This window comes from Melopsittacus undulatus, chromosome 1, assembly GCF_012275295.1.
Source record: "Melopsittacus undulatus isolate bMelUnd1 chromosome 1, bMelUnd1.mat.Z, whole genome shotgun sequence".
Classification (NCBI taxonomy): Eukaryota; Metazoa; Chordata; class Aves; order Psittaciformes; family Psittaculidae; genus Melopsittacus; species Melopsittacus undulatus.
In genome coordinates, this window is record NC_047527.1 from 134,425,208 (window position 1) to 134,444,552 (window position 19,345).

General features: G+C 41.6%; 1 protein-coding gene across 5 annotated transcripts in view; it reads left to right on the forward strand.

Annotated features, from left to right (window-relative positions):
- Positions 1-6,263, forward strand: part of THRB (thyroid hormone receptor beta) — a 160,322-nt gene extending 154,059 nt beyond the window's left edge. For all 5 annotated transcript variants that reach the window (XM_034060884.1, XM_034060881.1, XM_031052407.2 and 2 more), the window contains one exon: positions 687-6,263. In XM_034060884.1, the coding sequence (XP_033916775.1) occupies positions 687-928 (242 nt within the window). In that variant the 3' untranslated portion in view covers positions 929-6,263. The remainder of the gene's footprint in view (positions 1-686) is intronic.
- The last annotated feature ends 13,082 nt before the right edge of the window (positions 6,264-19,345 follow it).

The window sequence follows — 19,345 nt, forward strand, 5'->3', positions numbered from 1 at the left end:
ACTGTTGTTCCTTGATGCTCCATAACAGTTTCCTTTGCAGCTTTCCGACTGTGAGGCACTGGCACAGGTTGTCCAGAGAAGCTGTGGCTGCCCCATCCCTGGCAGTGTTCAAGGCCAGGTTGGATGGGGCTTGAAGCAACCTGCTCTAGTGGAAGGTGTCCCTGCCCATGGCAGGGGGTTAGAACAAGATGATCTTTGAGGTCCCTTCCAACCCAAACCATTTTGTGATTGACGTGTGAACCAAAGCTTTGACCAAAGCACTGGTCATACTGTAGAGAAACAGATATGAAAGAACTGTATCTTTAGATATCTGGCAGGGAAAATATTTTGGTTCTTTATTAGCTGTTTCATAGAAAGGTACAGATAGAAGCCTTAGCTGAGATCAGGGTCTGTTGCTGTAGTCACTGTAAAGAAACACTTTCCAAACAGCTATACTCTGTATGGGCAAAGGATGACAAAAGGATTATCTCCTTGCTTTAATGAGACTTGTGCTGATAAGTGAAGTGTCCAGGGTCAAAGAAGTTATCTGTGGCAGAGCCAGATGTTCTTGGTTCCTCCTTTCTTTCCTAATAACAGAATCATCCTATTTTTCCTGATTTATACTCAGGAATTTGTTAAATTAGATAAGATAGACCTTGTTAAAGTAGATAAGAAGTAACAATAACTCTGCCTCTTTGTATCTACAGATCGCCCAGGCCTTGTTTGTGTCGAGAGGATTGAGAAGTGTCAAGAGGGTTTCCTCCTGGCATTTGAACACTACATTAATTACAGAAAACACCATGTTGCACACTTTTGGCCAAAACTGCTGATGAAAGTGACAGACCTGCGAATGATCGGAGCCTGCCATGCCAGCCGCTTCCTGCACATGAAGGTGGAGTGCCCCACAGAACTCTTCCCTCCGTTGTTCCTGGAAGTGTTTGAGGATTAGAGAGACTGGAGCAGTTCTCCACACCCCCATCATGCTACCAGCTGTCATTTCATCCTGTTGTCCAGCTCTTCTCACCTCTGTTTGTTCTTCTTTCATCTCTTCTGTTTCTTGAGGCGGGGTTGGGTTTTTGCTCAGTTTTTCTTCTGAGGTTACTGGGGGGCAGTTGTATACACATGGATGAAAACATCCCTTTAATGCGAGTACTTGTGACTTTTAACTATTGCAATTTGTTCTTTGGTCCTTTGATGTGAATGCTTTGACAGCTTAACAGTGAAAATACAAACAAACCAATCTCATTCACCAGCACTAGCGTGGTCACCAGCTCACACATATCATTGCTTGGAAACTATGGGAGAGAAATTGAAGTGGCAGAAAATAAATTGGCTTCCAAGGTAAAACAACTATTGTTAATTTGACCCTGACAATTCTGTCTAATATTACCTCATTTTGCAGGGCACAAGTGACCTGAGATGACAATTTCTAGTCTTCATAGCTTTTCCTATTGTAACAATCAGCATTATGATCTAAGATCTCCATCATCATCATAATCACATTATTACCTGAGGATTGTTCCAGCATATACAGTTTAACAGTGCCTCGTAAATCAAGTATTTAACACAGATTTAGAAGGGACTGGCTCATTTTTTTCCATGTGTATAAGAAATTAAGATCCTTCAGTTCTTACTACACTTGAATGCCAGGTAACTTCACTGGAAGGTCTGTTGGAGTAAGGAGGGGAATATGATCCTCTGAGGTGCTTTTCCTGAGAGTGGAGATGTCTGCGTTTTGTGAGGTGTGTGGAAAAATCGTCACTCTGAGGGATAAGGCTCTCTGTCAGCATGGCAGGCTTTCCTTGGAGTGATTCAGGGATAAGAATGCTCACAGAATGAGGACAAGGAGAATAAAGTATATGGAGTGACCTTCAGATGGGACAAAAACCAACTGTGTCATTAATGACACTCAAGACTGTACAGCTTTATTCCAGTAATACAAATAGTGTTGCTTAGCAGTAGTCTTCTGTTTTATATATATATATAAAGTTTATATGCATGTATATATATAATTTTATATATATATAATTACAAATCATCAGCAGATGTCTTAAACATATTTCCATTGTTTTATCTTTTCTCTCTCTCCTACCTTCTCCTCTGTGTTTGTTGATCAGCCTGGTTCTCCCCCCTTGGTGTCTGTATGACTTTTGTTTGGCTAAGTTCTTTCTTTGAGTCTTTTAATTTATTTCCACTAACTGCACTAACAGGAACCAAACTGAGCAATGATGGGATGCTCTGCTGCCAAAATCTGCAAGCCAGTACTCAGTCCTGGAATGTTTGGAGACCAGTAGTGAGGGCATGATAGGTAGAGGTTCCTCTCTGTCATACATCTCCATTCAGGGATGTTGTCCCTAGGTTTTATAAACTTGATATTAAACCATTCTCTGAATTTGTATAATACATCAAAAGCATCCTTCTGTTCTTCCTGGGAGCCAGAGATTCAGTTCACCTATTCTGCACTTCCTCATATCCCATGTTCTTTCATGTTGTGCATGCATTTGTACCAGTTTCTTTCTCTGCTATTTATTGATACATTTGCCTGGCAAGTCAGTGGGCATTGTTAGGGTGGATGTGTTGACTTTCAAAGTTCATGGCCCATACTAAGCCCATATGTTATGTGTTTATCCCCTCATGAAAACATGATACTCAGGAAAACTTGGTGGTGGAACACAATATGTGTATGTCAGGGGCTGAATTCTTCCCACCCCTCTTTCCCTGCATCACTGATAATGCATTTGCAGTGCTGTTGGCTGTGGTTTCAGGGATGTAGAATCTTGTTCCCCCTGTTCCTTGATACCATATGCACCTGTGATAAGGTGTAAGCACTGATGTTATCACTTAGGGGGTTATACCCTTAATTTTGTGAGAACGAAAATCACAGTGGGGTGTTTAGGGGTTTTTTTGCAGGTAGCAAGGAAGACAGACCAATGGAAATTTGTTCTTAAATGTTTACTGAAGTTGAAGAACCTCTGTTGCAGGCTGTGTTTGCTCCATCTTGAAGCGTATGTATTAATACCATCAATCTCTATCTAAATTCCTTGTAGAGAACTATTTGTTGGGGGCAAGAAGTTAGCAACTTTCCAGCTTTTTGGAACATGAGACCAGACAATGTGATGAACTTGCATGTACTCATGCAGAATCTCAGATGAGCAACATCTGTCATAAAAGCATAGTCAGTAAAGAGTGCAAGATATCTGATTTGGAGGTGGTTGGATAGGGAGCTGATAGCACATAGGGAAAGCAAAAAATCAACAGACCCATTACTTGTATCTATACCCACAGTGGCTTGCAAAGAAAAGAGAACCATGCATGTCCTCTGGAGTTCTATTCTGCCACAGATCTGAGAATGGAGCTCCTCATGAAGCCAGTGCAACTATCTCACCTGTTTGCTAAAAGTGATCTTGAAGTAGTGTACAATCTTTTGACTTTGATGCGAATGAGACCCAGGAGAAGAAACACCATGTTTCTCCTAACAGTGCTTGCAATGATCTCACTACAAGATCCACAGTGTTTCATATATTTTTTAGAGCTTCAGTTCCTGGAGTTCTGCAGCTGCTTGAGAGGTTTTCTGTCATTAAGGTCAACAGTTCTTACCCTTTGGGCTATAACGAAAATCAGTAGCCTAAATGTTAAATATTTAGGTGGGAAGTCATTACCCAAAAGTGACTTAGTTCATAACTGTTGGGGCTGTCATGCCTGGCTTTTGAACACTCAGGATTGTCAGGACTGCATTATTCAAAACATAAGTAAAGATCAGAGCTTAGAAGAAAAATGTGAGAGTTACTGGATTGACTTGGGGAAACAGCAAGAGAAGGAACAACTTGAAGCACCCTGGACAGAACTGCAGCTTGAGACAGTGCTGAGAATTAACACTTTACACACTGACTGCTGTAAAAATCATTGCTTGTACAGAAACTTGTCCCCAAAGATCTACCATGGCAAGTTATAAAGTTTTAGAACAGTTTGCATAAATGAATGTCTGAATTCAGACATGTAAGCTGCCTGAGTTAATGGGCTGACTTCCCAAGGTGCTGATGCAGTTTGGAGTTGTGCTTAATCAGGATTCAGAAAATAACCTCCTTAGGTGGTTGCAGATGGACTAAAGTACTGAAAATGAGGCAACCAACTTTGACAGGTTTGGCAGGACTTTAAGCAGAAAGGACATATGTCAGCATACTCTTCTAGCTTTTTAGATTAAGCTGGAGTCTGGCACTGATTAACAGGGCAGGATTAGTAGTAGTCAATTGGAAACTAAGACCAAGCTCTTAGTTTGACATATTTGATGTACTGACATCTAATGGCCTCTGATCTACTAGTCTTATTTTGTGTAACTTCATTTACTCCCTCAGTATGACTCCCGATTTATGTGATGATGAGAGCAAAACTAGATCACATGAGGATGTTCTTGAAGATTCTTACCAGCGGATACTGACTGTAGTTCTGCAAAGACATACTTATTTTTAACCACCTGAGTGGCAGACATCAGTACTGCAGTCAGCATGCTTTGTAGTAGCTGGCTTCCTGAGTAAAATAACAAGCATACACTTTCCAGTGCAGTCCTGAGTCTCATTTCTGATGGTGCCACATAACTCTCATGTTTGCTTTGTGGTCTCTATGTTGGTCTCACATGGGAGATTTTTCCTGTCAAACCTGATTGTCACCATTTATGGTTTTGCCCTGAATAACTCATGCATTTAGATACTCATTTCATGTGTGATCTCAGTTACGATATTTATAATGACATAAATAGTGTGTGATAATGATTTTTGTTTACATTCTGCCAAAATACAGACCTTAGAGATAGACCTCCAGGGTCCAAAATAATTCTTGAGCAGACTGCTTGCTTCTTCAGAGGCAGGCATCAGAAAAGAGGAAAAAACTGTCCAGAAAGACCATTTATATCAGCAATCTGCCAGGACAGGGCTGTTGATAACAAGCGGAGCATGTGATTGCTAGTGATGTGTTTTTATGCTATGGAACTCTAACCTGTATGTGTCATATTGACTTCTTGCTGCATGAATCATAAATTATACAAATCAGTCTTATGGTTTTGAGATGTAGCCAGCATTCCTAAGGCTAAACCTTTTTCATTGGTGGAATTAAACTCCACAACCAAGGAACATATTCCTCTCACTGTGAGAGTAATTGAAAGTGTTCAACATTTATCTTTTCACAAAGGAAGAGGCAACAGGACCTCTTGATGTGTCTTGTTATTGTGATCATCTGGAAATGATTGCCAGACGTTTCCTTTTGATACAGCGATGAAGTGATCTGTATTTAAATTTTATAGAGAGAATTTTATTCTAGTGTGATAGAGATTTATTTTCCATTTAAAAGACTCAAAACGACGTGAGCACGGCGAGGTGGTTTTTTTTACTATGGTATATTTTTGCTTTAAAATTAAAAACAAAAAAAAAGGTTTGGCCTTATCACAAAGTTCTAGCATAGATGTTAGCAAATGCAAAGAGTATGCATTATTCGTGTGTATCCACATTGACTGATGTCGCCTTCAAAAAGCAATATTGTGCAGGTAATAAGGTGTTTGTGACTGTCCATTGCACAGTTTACCTTCTTTAAAAGCTAATCTTGTTTATGCACAAGACAATCAAATGTAAATCTACATCAGCACCCGGGTGTAGATGAAATTTATGTAAATTACTGAGCACAATGTAAAACATTAAAAGACACTTTATTTAATTACACATTTAATGTTGGTAAAGATAGTATCAGGGCATGAACTAGCTGACATACTGTAATTTCCTTTTCTCTTTTTCTACTTCCTTCGCACTCTTCCATTTTAGTTTGCTGATAAATACATCAAATTAGTCATTTGTAATTTTTTTGGAAGAGAAGGGTGGTTTGGGTTGTCTATTTGTTGTTATGAAGCTGGTTGGGACGATGTCTTACTTTGTCTGTGAGGTTTGTGGGTTTTGCTTATTTGGCTTATTTTTTTATATCAGTTTCATGCCCTGAGGGTAAGGCAAACATTACACCACACAGTAAAAAACAAAGAACCTTGGATGATGTATTTTTTTTGCAAACAGTGTTAAGAGTTATGCTAGATTGGTAATATTTTTTCAGCCTAAAATATATTAAAACAAAATCTGTGATCACAAATGTTTTAAACTATCTAAAGAGAAAATTTGTATATTTGGGGAAAGAAAATAATTTTTACATAGCTTTTGTATGCAGATATTAAAATGTAATTATGAATATAGTGGGCATAGATAACTGTGTAAGCTTGAATTCTAAAAAAAGAAAAAGCTTATAACTGAGAAGTCCTCCTGGTGTCTCTGTCTCTTTGTTGCAGGCTGTTTTGTCAGCTCTTGTCACACACTTCAAGCTGCTGGAATGGGAAAAGTAGGATCCAGAGCACAATGTTGTATCAACTATAACTTTTTCACATTTCTGTCCTTCTGCATCCCTTTCATCATCCACTTTGTATCTTACCTCCTCTCCTCCCCTCCCTTGGGCACCCAACCAAAGGTTTTCACTTCCCCACAGTACACATTAGCCAAAATTAATTCACCCCATTGAATTGACTCTTGATTTATGTCTCATTTACATTTTTGGAGGGAACGCCCTTTCTTGCCTTCTCCCTTCACAATCTTAGAGGGGCATGGTATGACAGGAGCAATAGGCTTCCTGTCTCTTCACACTTTACACGCCTCGGTATCATACCTGTTGCAGAAGCTCTCCTTGTTCAGATGTTATCTGCCTTCTCATATTCCTTTGCAGTTTTGATTTCTCCTCCAATTCATTCATTCCCCTCAGGAAGAAAAGCAAAACCTAGAGTCTGGATCCAAAATCACTTCTTGGCCTGCCCCAGATGGGAAACCTATTTAAGGGGGTTGCCTCGCAGTGATTTCCACAGGCACTTATGGGCTGACCGCCAGCTCTTGTTCCTGCTCCTCTTCCACGTGAGGTGCTGGGAGCCTTCAGATGGATGCTGAGCCCCTGAACTCCCTCTGCCTGGCATCAGTGTCCCTGGAGAGCACTGTGCAAGCACCTCCAGGGTCTGCTCCCACTGTTGCCCATGGGAATAGGGCCTGCCTTCAAAGCAGAAGCTCCATCTGAGGAGAAATTAAATCCCTGCTCTGCTCCCAGATGCCTTCAAGCACTTCATTTCAGGCACCTGAGTGAGGAAGTCTTGCCAAAGCCTCTGCTGGGTTTGCAGTGAGTGAGCAGGGATGTGGCTGCTCAGGCCCTCCAGGACCAGCTCTGGAGCAAAGAATCGATTTGCTGCGTAACAACTTGTTTACTTGATGTGCATAAATAATTGTGCTCCCACAGCCCCCAGTGCATGAGCTGTGCCATTTTCTGCCTTTGTTTGTGGTGGTAAATTCTCTTTTTTTCAAAAAGGAGCATGAGATCTGTGGAGAAAAGCAGTGTTCTGGCACCCACATTTATTTGCTTCAGTGCATATTTATCACTGCAGAGAAGGACATGAAAGATGTTTGGTTCTTCCCCAGAGCAACTGTAGTGGCACTGCGTGTGTTCTCTCTCTGTTGTGAGCTGCCTCACACATCCTGAGCCTGTTGAACACACAAGTGCAGTTTGTCCTTCCTCTTAGTGACAGTGGGTGAGGGTTTGCTTACTTCCCTCAAAAACTGAGCTACCTCTAACAGGTTTTCTCAGTGTAAACAGTCTAACATTGAACAGCCGTGTGTCTTATGGTCGTGAGCTGTGTGGTATTCCTAGTACCACCATCGGTTTCAAAGTGAACCATGTTCGTACTGAGTGGCTGCAGATACATCATATTTGAAACAAGAAAAGCACAGATACAAAAGTCTCTCCACTCAGTTTATCACATTGCACTACTCCTTTACCGGGTAGAGAAGACTTTTCCAGACTGGATCAGAGAGTGTCTTTCTCTCCTCTTATTCATGTGCTTGCAGTTACTGACTCCAGCTCCCTTGGTAGACACAAAGAAAAATGTGCCATAAACCCCTTTTGCCCTGGTCAAGAAGCAGATTGCAAGAGGAATTAAAACAAAAGAGGAAGCCCCTTTGGATAAGTTACGAGAGCTTTGAGACTTCTGAGGTCCAGGAATACTGAAAAACATGTAGGATTCCTGAGTTAGAGCACCCAAAGGCAGAAAAAGCAAAGACTTCTAGGTCATCCCAACCTTACGGTGCCTTGGAAAACCACAGCCTTGGAAAAGTGGCACAAGTTCAGCACCCTGTTGTGCAGAACTGGGGTGACCTTTTTCAGAGAAAATAATACAATCTATAGTGGATTGCGTTTGGAAAATACAGTGTGAAAAAAGTAGAAAAGGACATCAGCAAATCAAAAGCAAATCCAGGAGTGAGTCATTTCATAAATGCCATTGGAATTTGAATTTGCAGGATGGTGTCTGAATGGGTATGAGAGCAGCTTTAAGCAGTGTCTCTCTGAAGTGTTGCAAGGATAAAAGCACTTTCGCAAAACACAAACAAAAGCAGTATTTAAAAGGGAAAAGTATGTGTTATAGGTAGCTGCAAGGTCTTTGATATCTCCCTGCTCAGAGATAGGAGCAAAAAGGGGAAGAAGTTCTTGCTGGAACAGCTATAGAGGCAGAAAGCTTCACTGCCTGATGTAATGTTTAAAATGGAAATGAAAGCTTGGGCATAGGCAAATGTGTATATAATGCTGCAGTAGGAGTTGGCTAGGGCTGAAAATACATCCAAAGTGAAATCTCAAAGACATCTTCTTCACTGTAAAGAGCAGGAAAATAAAAAGTTTGAAAGTCAAAGACCTGGAAGAAGCCTCACAATTACAGCAGTGTCTGAAGATAAGGCAGTTCCTGGAAAGTGGCTAAAGCACTAAAAAAGAAAGGAAAGAAAGGAGAGAGAGAGGGAAGGAAAGAAAGAGGAAGAGAAGGCAGGAAGGGAGGTAAGGAGGGGAAAAACCACTGTTAGAACAGAAAGAGCAGAGTAAAATGTGTGCCCAGAGGTAAACAATTCAATGTGAACAGGGGCTTCCATGGTCCTAGATTTGTTTTCTTATGATGAAGACATGCATGGCTTTAGGTTATTATTCTCTCTCCCTCCAGAATTAGCCTTCTTATGAGCTAGCCTTGCACCTTGGATCGGTGTTTACTAAGGTGTAAGAGAGCAGCTGCAGTAACTGCAGCTAATGGGTTTTGAAGCTTAGTAGAAGAATGTGGCTCTGACCATGTGTTGCACCAGGGCCTGCTTAGCCAGCACACTCTGAGGAGCAGTGCTGTCAGAACTGTAAGGAAGATACAGAGAGAGGCTGAAGGGCCAATTATCATCTCCTGCCTTCGCAGTACTGAGTTTCAGGTTAGCATCCTTCAAACTGGGACCCTTACTTGATGAAAAGTGAAGTATGCTGAGTTTGTGTCTAGTCAGATTTAAAGAAAAAGCTAGAAACAATTGATGTGTCTCAAAGGCTGATTCTTGTGCCATCTGAAGTTAGAGCTGCAGTTAAGAGCAAAATGTGAGAGCCAGGCTGTGGTCTTGATGAAGTTGTTTCTTGCTTCCTGTGAAATGTAGGAGTGATCGCAGGTACTGTCAGTTGCTTTGATAAGAGGCACAAGAATGTGTTTGGCAACTATGACACAGAAGCATAATCCACAATTTAAGAAGAGCACATCTTGGTGAAGTGGGTCAGAATCAGTGAATATGAGCAGCGGAGAGCCTACAAGATGGAAAACCATGAGCATCCCAGAGGACTGAGTCAGTGAGAGACTTGGGAACATCTAACTCAATACACTCTTGTGTGGCCAGGAGTTCCTTCACTTCTTCTGGGCAGAAATAACTGTTCACATTTCTAGCCTTGATAATCTGATTTGCCTCAAGCCTTGGCTTCGCACAGTTGAACACACCTACATGCTATTTTTCCCACACATGTGTTTGCCTGATCTGGAGGTGATGACAGTGTTTTCAGCTTCAGAACAAAGCTAACAGCCTTCCCAGTTTTTCCTTTTTTTGGTGAGAAAGCTGGTTAATAAGGATTTTAACCAGGAGACGTCAAGACAAGATGGGTGTCTAGGACAGGACAGGAGGCTGGACTAATAAGCCAGGTTTCAGAATCACTTGCATAAGCTGCAATGCTGCAGTTTTATCTCTCTGCAGCTCCAGGAGGCAGATGCCTGTAATATTTTAATTTTCATCAAGGAAGTAAATAAGATTTTATTTCCTTTTTTTCTGGGCTTCAGCAGACATTTAGAGGATGTTTGGCTTCCTCAGAGCCAAGATGTTTGACTTCTGCAGTCAAGTGAGCCCCTCTCAGCTGTTGACTCTTTGTGTCTGCTGCAGATGAAGCTCTCCTCTTGCTCAATGTATATTTTAAGCAGAGTTTGATCAATAAGAAGGAACACTTTGCACTGACCTTCATTTGGCCTTCACTCCTACATGTCACACACATGCACACACTGACTCCTTGGCACTTTTCAGCATGTGGTAGCAGCTCCTGCCTTTGGATTGGAGGTGAGGTGCCAAGGTTTGATAAGAAGGAAGGCTATTTTGGGTGGATGCCAGTACTTTTCACTGAATGAAAACTGCCATCAATCTGAAAGTGCTGCAAAACTTTATATTCTTTGTGAGAGGAAGAAGATTTTTTCTATTGCATGAGTTAAGGCTCAGCTATGAAAACCTCACTTCTCTCTGCTGCTGCAAGCTGTAGGATAGCTCAGGAGTGTGTTATTCTTGGACCAGATTTGAAGTAGTCTAGCACTGAACCCAAGAGCATATTCTGAGTTCTAATTTGCTTGGTCCTAATATTAGAAGTTGATGTGTTATCATTGTATTAAGAAATCTGCTTCTTGCCTTCCTTCTGAGCTTTCATCATGTCCCTAAAATGGGTACTGAGTGGTTTGTGCTCTGTTTATTCAGGAAGCAGAGTGCCAGGAATAATTTTTGCATAATGCAAAGTAACTGATGACTAGTAAGAAGACCCAAGACTTGAAACAGATTTCATAAATCTTTTTCTTTAAAGAAGATCCCCATTTCCCTCCTCTGTGTGTACCTGTGTGTAAAATGCCTTATCTAATACAGAAATGTAACCTTCTGCTCTCTGCATTGGAGGAGCATTAGAATTTTTAAGTGCAAAATAAAGTAACTAACAGATTAAAGCTATGGCCTGTAATAAGTAAACAGAGAGAAAAGTGACAGCTTAAGGTTTGTCTGGTTTAAAGAGATGACCTAACTGATGATGATGGGGTTGGTTCAGGCCTAAAAACTCTTCAAAAAGTATTGTCTTGTTTTGTCAGGGCTTTGTCTGGGCTTTTGTCAGAGCAGGTGTACCTGCCACAATGTGCCATCCCTGGAGACATCCAAGGTCAGGCTGGGTGTGTTCTGGGCAACCTGATGTAGTTGAGGATGTCCCTGCTCATTGCAGGGGGTTGGACTAGATGAGCTTTGAAGGTCCCTTCTAACCCAAACCATTCTGTGATTCTATTATGTTTCAAACTGGGTTAGAGAGAAAGCTGCTTTTCCAGTTAAATTAGATGTTTTATGAAAACATTCTTCTTTCCAGCTACTTTCTTGATTCTGCAACTCAGACATTCTTCTTCACATTTAACACTGCAGTTTATTCTAGAATAGTCATGACAAGTGGGAAAACAAAAACCTTCAGCTGGAACAAAACAAAAACTTGTTTTGGAAATACCACCATAGGATCTCATGAAGCTTATCTCACTTGCCAGACTGCTTCTCTCAATCTTTATCACCTGGTCCTTTTGCACAATGGCAGAAACTGTCAAAGGTCCTAACCCCAAGGATCCCAGCCTGTGCAACAGAATGGGGACACATAGTACCCACATTGACCGCTACAGGAGAGAGCAATTGAAAGATTTCTTTCGACTACCTTCTTTCCCAAAGTACTTTGCCAGAACTGCAAATGTCACAGAAACAAAAAAAAAAATCCAGCTAATCTAAACTACAGCAAAACTCAGGACAAGGATCTTGACAGGCTATATGATGAATGGGATCTAAAGACTGCTTACTTAGATTTACCCTTCTGCTTCTTCTCCATAGTCATGATTTCACAAGTTTTGCTAGGGAAACCGTAGTTTAAATAGAGGAGCTTTGCCCAAACCAGTAGCAGAAAGTACTGGAGAGCTTAAAGTGAAAAACAGGAAACTTCTACACCACAGGAATCCCAACTGTTCAGTTTAAAAAGGATTCACTGATGGGAAAATGCTAAATATTGACTTGAGGGCAGTAAGGATGATAAATGTTCAGAAAAGAGGACATGAGAACAGTCTTTCAAGAAAAAAAAAAAGGAAGAAAAAAGAGAGGAGGTATTTTAGCTTAAAAGCATATATTGCCCTTCACAGGGAAAATATAAATCAGGGGGAAATCTAAAACCCTATGACTATGCAAAAACCCTGGGTCAAGTGTTTAAGACTTTACAGGCTGAGAAACTCTACTGAATACAAGGCTTTGTATGAAAAAAAAAATGAGTTGCTTGGGGTTTTTTTTAGCTATGACTAGCTTGAAAGGGATGATGAAGCAATGCTATAAAGGCCAGAGAATGTCCATTTACTTTCTTCCAAGTACTAGACAGACCCTCTATAGGTAAGAATGCTCACTGCCACAGCACGGTCTTTGCTGCCTCCTATCTGGACAACCCTCAGAGCTACACTGAGGGATGGTGTTCATGGAGGTCAGCAGTGAGTTCTTCTCTCAGCCCCTGGCTAGTGCCCACCTTGCTGCTCAGGAGGAATCATAGAATCAACTAGCTGGAAAAAGAACTTTAAGATCACCAAGTCCAACCTTTACCCCAGCACTGTCAAGATCACCACTAAACCATGTCACTGAGGGCCTCATCTACACAGTTTTTGAACACTTCCAAGGATGGTGATTCCACCACTGCCCTGGGCAGCCTGCTCTGATACCTGATCACTCTCTCAACTTGAGAGGGTGATCCAGTACCCTCTCAAACAGGTTCTTGCTCAGTTCTTGCACAGGCTAGAGGCAAAGATCTGGCACTGAACTGACTGGGAGGAACACCTTCATCCTCTTCTTGGGGCCAACATTTTTGCACTTGGCCCTATTGATCAAGACAACTAGTGGGGCAGGAGTAGTTCTAGAAGACTTCCAAAGTCATGTTGAAGGCTGGGGCACACAAACACTTCTGAGCTCTCCTGTTCTTTGACAAACCCACCTGAAGCCCAAACTCAATACCCTGCATGGCCTGATGCAACTGACCCTATGCCATAACTGCACCTAAGAGAGGCAGAGACAGTCTGGAGTTCCTGCAACACATCCCAGTGTGTTCAGCTCCATGGGACCACACAGAAACATAGTTCATCAACTCCCTTAAAACACTTGGATCTGAAATTGCCACCAAGGTACGAACACCTTCCCCAAAAATGTGGGTGAGCCCAAACTGGCCCAAGACAAAGAGGAGATCTCTCCAGCCTGAACTGCAACTCCATGAGCCTTCCTGGTCTCCATGGCTAATTGTGGGGCTGTTTCTTCCATCCAGTGCACAGATGCAAACCCTGTCCTCAGCTCCAGCCACACATGAGAGTAAGAAAAAACATCAACATGCTAGCTGAAAATAGTAATTCCTACCTGGCCTGTGCCATCACAGGGCCTCTTTCCAGCTATTCCAGGTATGCAGAACCAATAATCTATTTTCATCCTAACCCTACTCCATCTTCCTAGCATTACGAGAGACCATGCTGTCCTTCTGTACATAGGTAAGTCACTTCTTTATTTCATATAGTCACATCTACTCTGTTTGATGTCTGTTGATTTTATCATAAACTTCATTCTGCTTCTTCGGTAAAATGTGGCATGTTCTTTATATGCAGATATAAATTTCACTTCTATTTGCTTTCCTTGGCAGTGATAATGCTGTAGTTTTTAATTCATAAAACTTTGTTGCTGCCTATAGTAATAAATTAAATTATCATGGATGGTTTGCTTTTATGATCATGTGCTCATCCACCTTTAAAGAGTATTACTTATGCAGAAATAATTAACTATCTGAGAAATCTTAGGTAGAACTTAATAATGCCCTTAATATAGTTTTGTACTTTAAATCTTTCTCACCTTTTTGTATACTACAGCATACAACCAGACTCTGTGCCAGGCTTTTTGACATCTCAAGAACATGAAAACCACAACCATCATCTGATCCATCATGACATGGAAGGAGATGCCCCTCCAGGTGGGCACAGGTATTAAACTGCAGTCTCCCAGCACTCTAGCTTCTCTCCTATTATCTGACCTGCCTGTAAGATATACCCATCGACAGACTGCAGACTAAGCCAACCACCCTCTTCTGGCATGGGGGGGGTCACTGGCCAAAAAAGAGCTCTCTTCTCCTTTTCAATATACTTGGAAGAAAATTAATAGACTGGATCTAACTGATAGTCTGTTCTCAATGTGTGAGATCTGACAGGTCTAAAAAACACAAGAACTGTGTTTATACACCAGTCAGGACATGTCCTCAAAAGTAGACCTGTCATCTAACCTTATCTCACTGGCTTGGAGCAATTCAACACAAAGAAAAAACATGTAAGGGGAAGATACAAAAACTGCCAGAGAGCACATATACTCCTAGTAATAACTCCTGATCATTGAAGATCAAGATGGCAGAGAGTGATGCAAGTTCCCTAAGTTCTGTTACAGCAATTACAATAAATATAACACAAACAGAAGCCAGAGGAGCTTTTACTAATAATACTTCTTTAATTAGAATGTCCCATACTTATGGTTAGGAAAAGAAGGAAATATACTGTGAGGAACGAGGTGCTAATCTCAGCACAGCACAGAGCAGGTTCTCATTGTTTTCTTTTAGGATGTTCTGTGTTTTACACTGTAAATGCATTAGGTCTTTTCTCACTTGTGTTAAGGGAATTTAAGAGAGAGATGGAAAAAATGACAGATATATTTTAAAACCCATATAAGCAGTAAAAGGATTGCACAGTTTAGCTTCAACAATCTGAAATTCTTTAAATTGTGCACAACCAGAATATGACAGCTTTTGGTTACACCTTACACATTTGCACACAGATTAACAAACACATCTCTACTGCACTTCTAACAAAAGGTAATCACTGTTCACTCAGCTGGCAAGACCTTTGTTTCTCCTGTGCCAGAATAACTAAAATAGAAATTGTAAAAATTCTGATTTCTCAAAAGATTGAAGTCCCCTGATTCTCAACTTCCATTTCTCCATTGTGTCATTAAAAAGCCTGGCTTCGTAAACCACTAGTAAGGCATATTCCATTTGCAGGGTAATCTGGCTCCACCAAGTGACGATTGTTGTGATTGCTAGTCTACACCTTCAGATAAGATAATACAAATCTGGCACTAGATACCACAAGACAGTAACATTAATTTTTAATTGGAGAGCTTCCAATTCCAATAAATAATTTCTCTAGATTATTTCACTGTAATACCTACAGAAAAATCAGCATGGGGTAGAAAGGTTGTGGGAAAGCAAACTGTTTCCTACAGACCCATTTCACAGACCTCCAGATGCTGGGTGAGGTATGTACCTCTAGAAATTAGATAGAACTTGAGGACTGTATGGAAGTGACCATACTATATGTCTTCATTCATACAAATGTCTGAAAGCGCATGCACTGAAAGGCTCAGACAAAGTAGAGAAGCATGCTGACGCACAGACATGAAGCAGGATGTTCTCATAACTATTAAGCACAACCATTTTTAAAATAAAAGGTACTCTGAAAGAAATGATTGAGGAGATTGAAGAACAGGGACAAACTGTGCACAAGACAGTGGCACAGACTGCTTCGGAAGCCCTGTTTATGCACCCACCCAGAGACCCTACACATAATCTTTTACAAGTATAGAAGTGTGGGGGAAAGCAGATGTGGTCAGACCTGGAACTGACACAATCACATACTGGCATTGGATGTTTTTTCTGCATCTTTTGTTTCCTAGTCATTTGTACATTTTAGTCAGTAAGATTTCCTTTACCATCATCGGTATTTGCCTTTTTATCATTTAGAGTGAGGGTGGCTATGGAACAGTTGAAGCAAGTTGCCTTTCTTTAGTTCAGAGTTCTCCTTCAGTGAGTAACTAGCAGAGAGGTGCTGAGGGAGCTGGTGGAGGTCATTGCTAGGCCACTCTCCATCATCTTTGGTAAGTCGTGGGAAACGGGAGAGGTGCCTGAGGATTGAAGGATGGCAAATGTCACGTCAGTATATAAGAAGGGCAAGAAGGAGGACCTGGGTAATTATAGACCGGTCAGCCTTACCTCCATCCCTGGAAAGGTGATGGAACAACTTATTCTTGACACCATCTCTAGACATATCAAGGATGAGGGGGTTATTAAGAACAGCCAACATGTTTTTACAAGGGGGAAGTCATGTTTGACCAACCTTACAGCCTTCTATGAGGAAGTAACTAGGTGGAGGGATGATGGTAGAGCGGTAGATGTGGCTTGTCTTTATGTCAGTAAGGCATTCGATGCTGTCTCCCACAGCATCCTCATAGATAAGCTAAGGAAGTGTGGGCTTGATGATCAGGTAATGAGGTGGATCAAGAACTGGTTGAAAGGAAGAAGGCAGAGAGTTGTGGTCAATGGGGCAGAATCTAGTTGGAGGTCTGTGACTAGTGGAGTCCCTCAGGGGTCAGTGCTGGGACCAGTGCTGTCAACGACCTGGATGAGGGAACCAAGTGTACCCTCAGCAAGTTCGCTGATGACACTAAACTGGGAGGAGTGGCTGACACACCAGAAGGCTGTGTTGCCATTCAGCGAGACCTGGACAGGCTGGAGAGTTGAGCAGGGAGAAACTTGATGAAATTCAACAAGGGCAAGTGTAGAGTCTTGCATCTGGGGAAGAACAACCCCATGTACCAGTACAGGTTGGGGGTTGACCTGCTGGAAAGGAGTGAAGGGGAAAGGGACCTGGGGGTCCTGGTGGACAGGAGGATGACCAGGAGCCAGCAATGTGCCCCTGTGGCCAAGAAGGCCAATGGCATCCTAGGATGCATTAGAAAGGGTGTGGTTAGTAGGGCAAGAGAGGTTCTCCTCCCCCTCTACTCTGCCTTGGTGAGGCCGCATCTGGAATATTGTGTCCAGTTCTGGGCCCCTCAGTTCAGTAAGGATGGGGAATTACTTGAAAGAGTCCAGCGCAGAGCCACAGAGATGATGAAGGGAGTAGAACACCTCCTTTATGAGGAGAGGCTGAGGGAGCTGGGTCTCTTTAGCTTGGAGAAGAGGAGACTGAGGGGTGACCTCATCAGTGTTTACAAATATGTAAAGGGTGGGTGTTAGGGTGATGGAGCTAGGCTTTTTTCAGTGATATCCAGTGACAGGACAAGGGGCAATGGGTGTAAATTGGAGCATAGGAGGTTCCATGTTAACATCAGGAAGAACTTCTTTACTGTAAGAGTGACAGAGCACTGGAACAGGTTGCCCAGGGGGGTTGTGGAGTCTCCTACGTTGGAGATATTCAAGGCCCACCTGGACAAGTTCCTGTGTGATGTACTCTAGGTTACCCTGCTCTTGCAGGGGGGTTGGACTAGATGATCTCTTGAGGTCCCTTCCAACCCTTGGGATTCTGTGATTCTGTGACTGTACAAACCCTTGTATACAGATCTGCATAGGTGCACACTAACACCCATAAACACACTCAAAGGATGTATAGGCCGTTACAAATAAATTTAACATCTTGGGTATTACAGTTCTCTCTGTCATTTTCCCTAGCTGCAGTGAGTACATCAGAAAGTTTACAGTGTTCTCAGCTGCACATTCCTTTGCAAAGACTGCATGAGGTGAAAGAGAAGGAGAAATTACTCAGTGTGCTCAAACAGGATGAAAGTCAGAGGAATCACAAGAAAGAGTAGGCAAACTGGCTCCAGATAGGATGGAAAGAAGTTCTCAGGCAGGGCTAGGCACAAATTGTTCCTATTCACTGAGCCGGCTGGAGTGGCATCTGCTAAGACATGCTGATCCGGACAAGAAATGAGGGTGCTCATTTTTCCCCTTGAATTCTGTCCCTCTGAAGAACTGGGAAGGTTTTACCCTGTTTTTTTCTCGGGCTCAGCCCTGAATGCTGTCTTGGGCATGCTCAGGTATTACTTGGTGTGAGTTACAGTCTTTTGGACTTCTGGGCAGTGGGAAAGGCAACTCTTGGGATTTCAGGCAGCACAGTAAGACTAACAGCATCACATTCTACTGGTCCATGAAGACAACAGCCCTAGAGTCAAAAATCCTAACTATGCCAAACTGAAAACTGAATATTGAGGAAATAGCATCTGATTTTCTGATCTAGAAGCAGAGCTGGTTTTCTCTTAGGATGCCAATGTGCACATAGCCCACTGTTACTGATGTTCCTGTTCCTCACTGTAGAAGAACTTAGTGATTCTGTCTTAAGGCCTGAACTCAACTGAATCAGTTGAGACTCCTCCTAAAATCTCATTTCATCAACTAGATCATACTGCATGAAAATTCTGTGTTCTCCTCAAAAAGTGCAGGGTGTTTTGCTACCACTAACTTTTCATTGCTGAGCAGGGAGGTGTCTATGTTGTCATGCTAATGCCAGGTTTCACCCTCAGGTCCCAGTCTGCTAAATCACATTCTTCACTGTGCTGCCAGCTTCCAGGTTTCTGCTTGCAGTCATTATATGATTAATATTCAGCTCTCATATCATGACAAATATTACAACAACAGCTGTGCTAGGCTATTCTGTTTTACACATGTGTGAGCTGCTTTCAGTTATGTCAGGTTTCATCATCATTGAGATCCACTGTACCAATCAGAGACATTTTTGTCTCATTATACCACTGTTATACTTTGAACTACTTAATCACCAGGAAAATGGAGAACAATTAGTGGACAACTACATATTTTAAAATTAAAAATAAAAAATAGAAAATATTATTAAAACACTATAAATAAAAAAAAAGCTTTGATAATTAATATCCTGTTCAGCAGTTACTGGGAGATAGAGGTAAGAAATAGTACTAAACTTTTGGCCATTAACTTAGTGAAGTTTTGCTTCAGTCATCCAAGGGACAGGGATAGTATGTATGTGCACATTTATGGGGGGTACTTGAGGCATGCTTTGGATTGAAGGCATTTGCTTGCTTCTGGCTGTGTAATTACTGCTGTGTAATGGAGAAAATGTGGGGGAGATGTCTAGTGAACTGATGGATAATTTAAAGATAACACACTCAGTGGAGGAATTCAGAAAAAATAAAGTACAAATATATGTTTTATTGACTTCTGTTTCCTCTTTGCTCATTATGCATAGTAACATTATAGATGTCATTATTGTATTACTAACAATATCAATGTTACTCTTTGGTATATGTATTTTTGTAACGGTGCCATGAGATGAGGATACACTTTGGCATTCTAGATTTTATCTGAACTTAGACCAGTACGTTAAGTATTGGATCACTACATTAAGGTATTAATAATT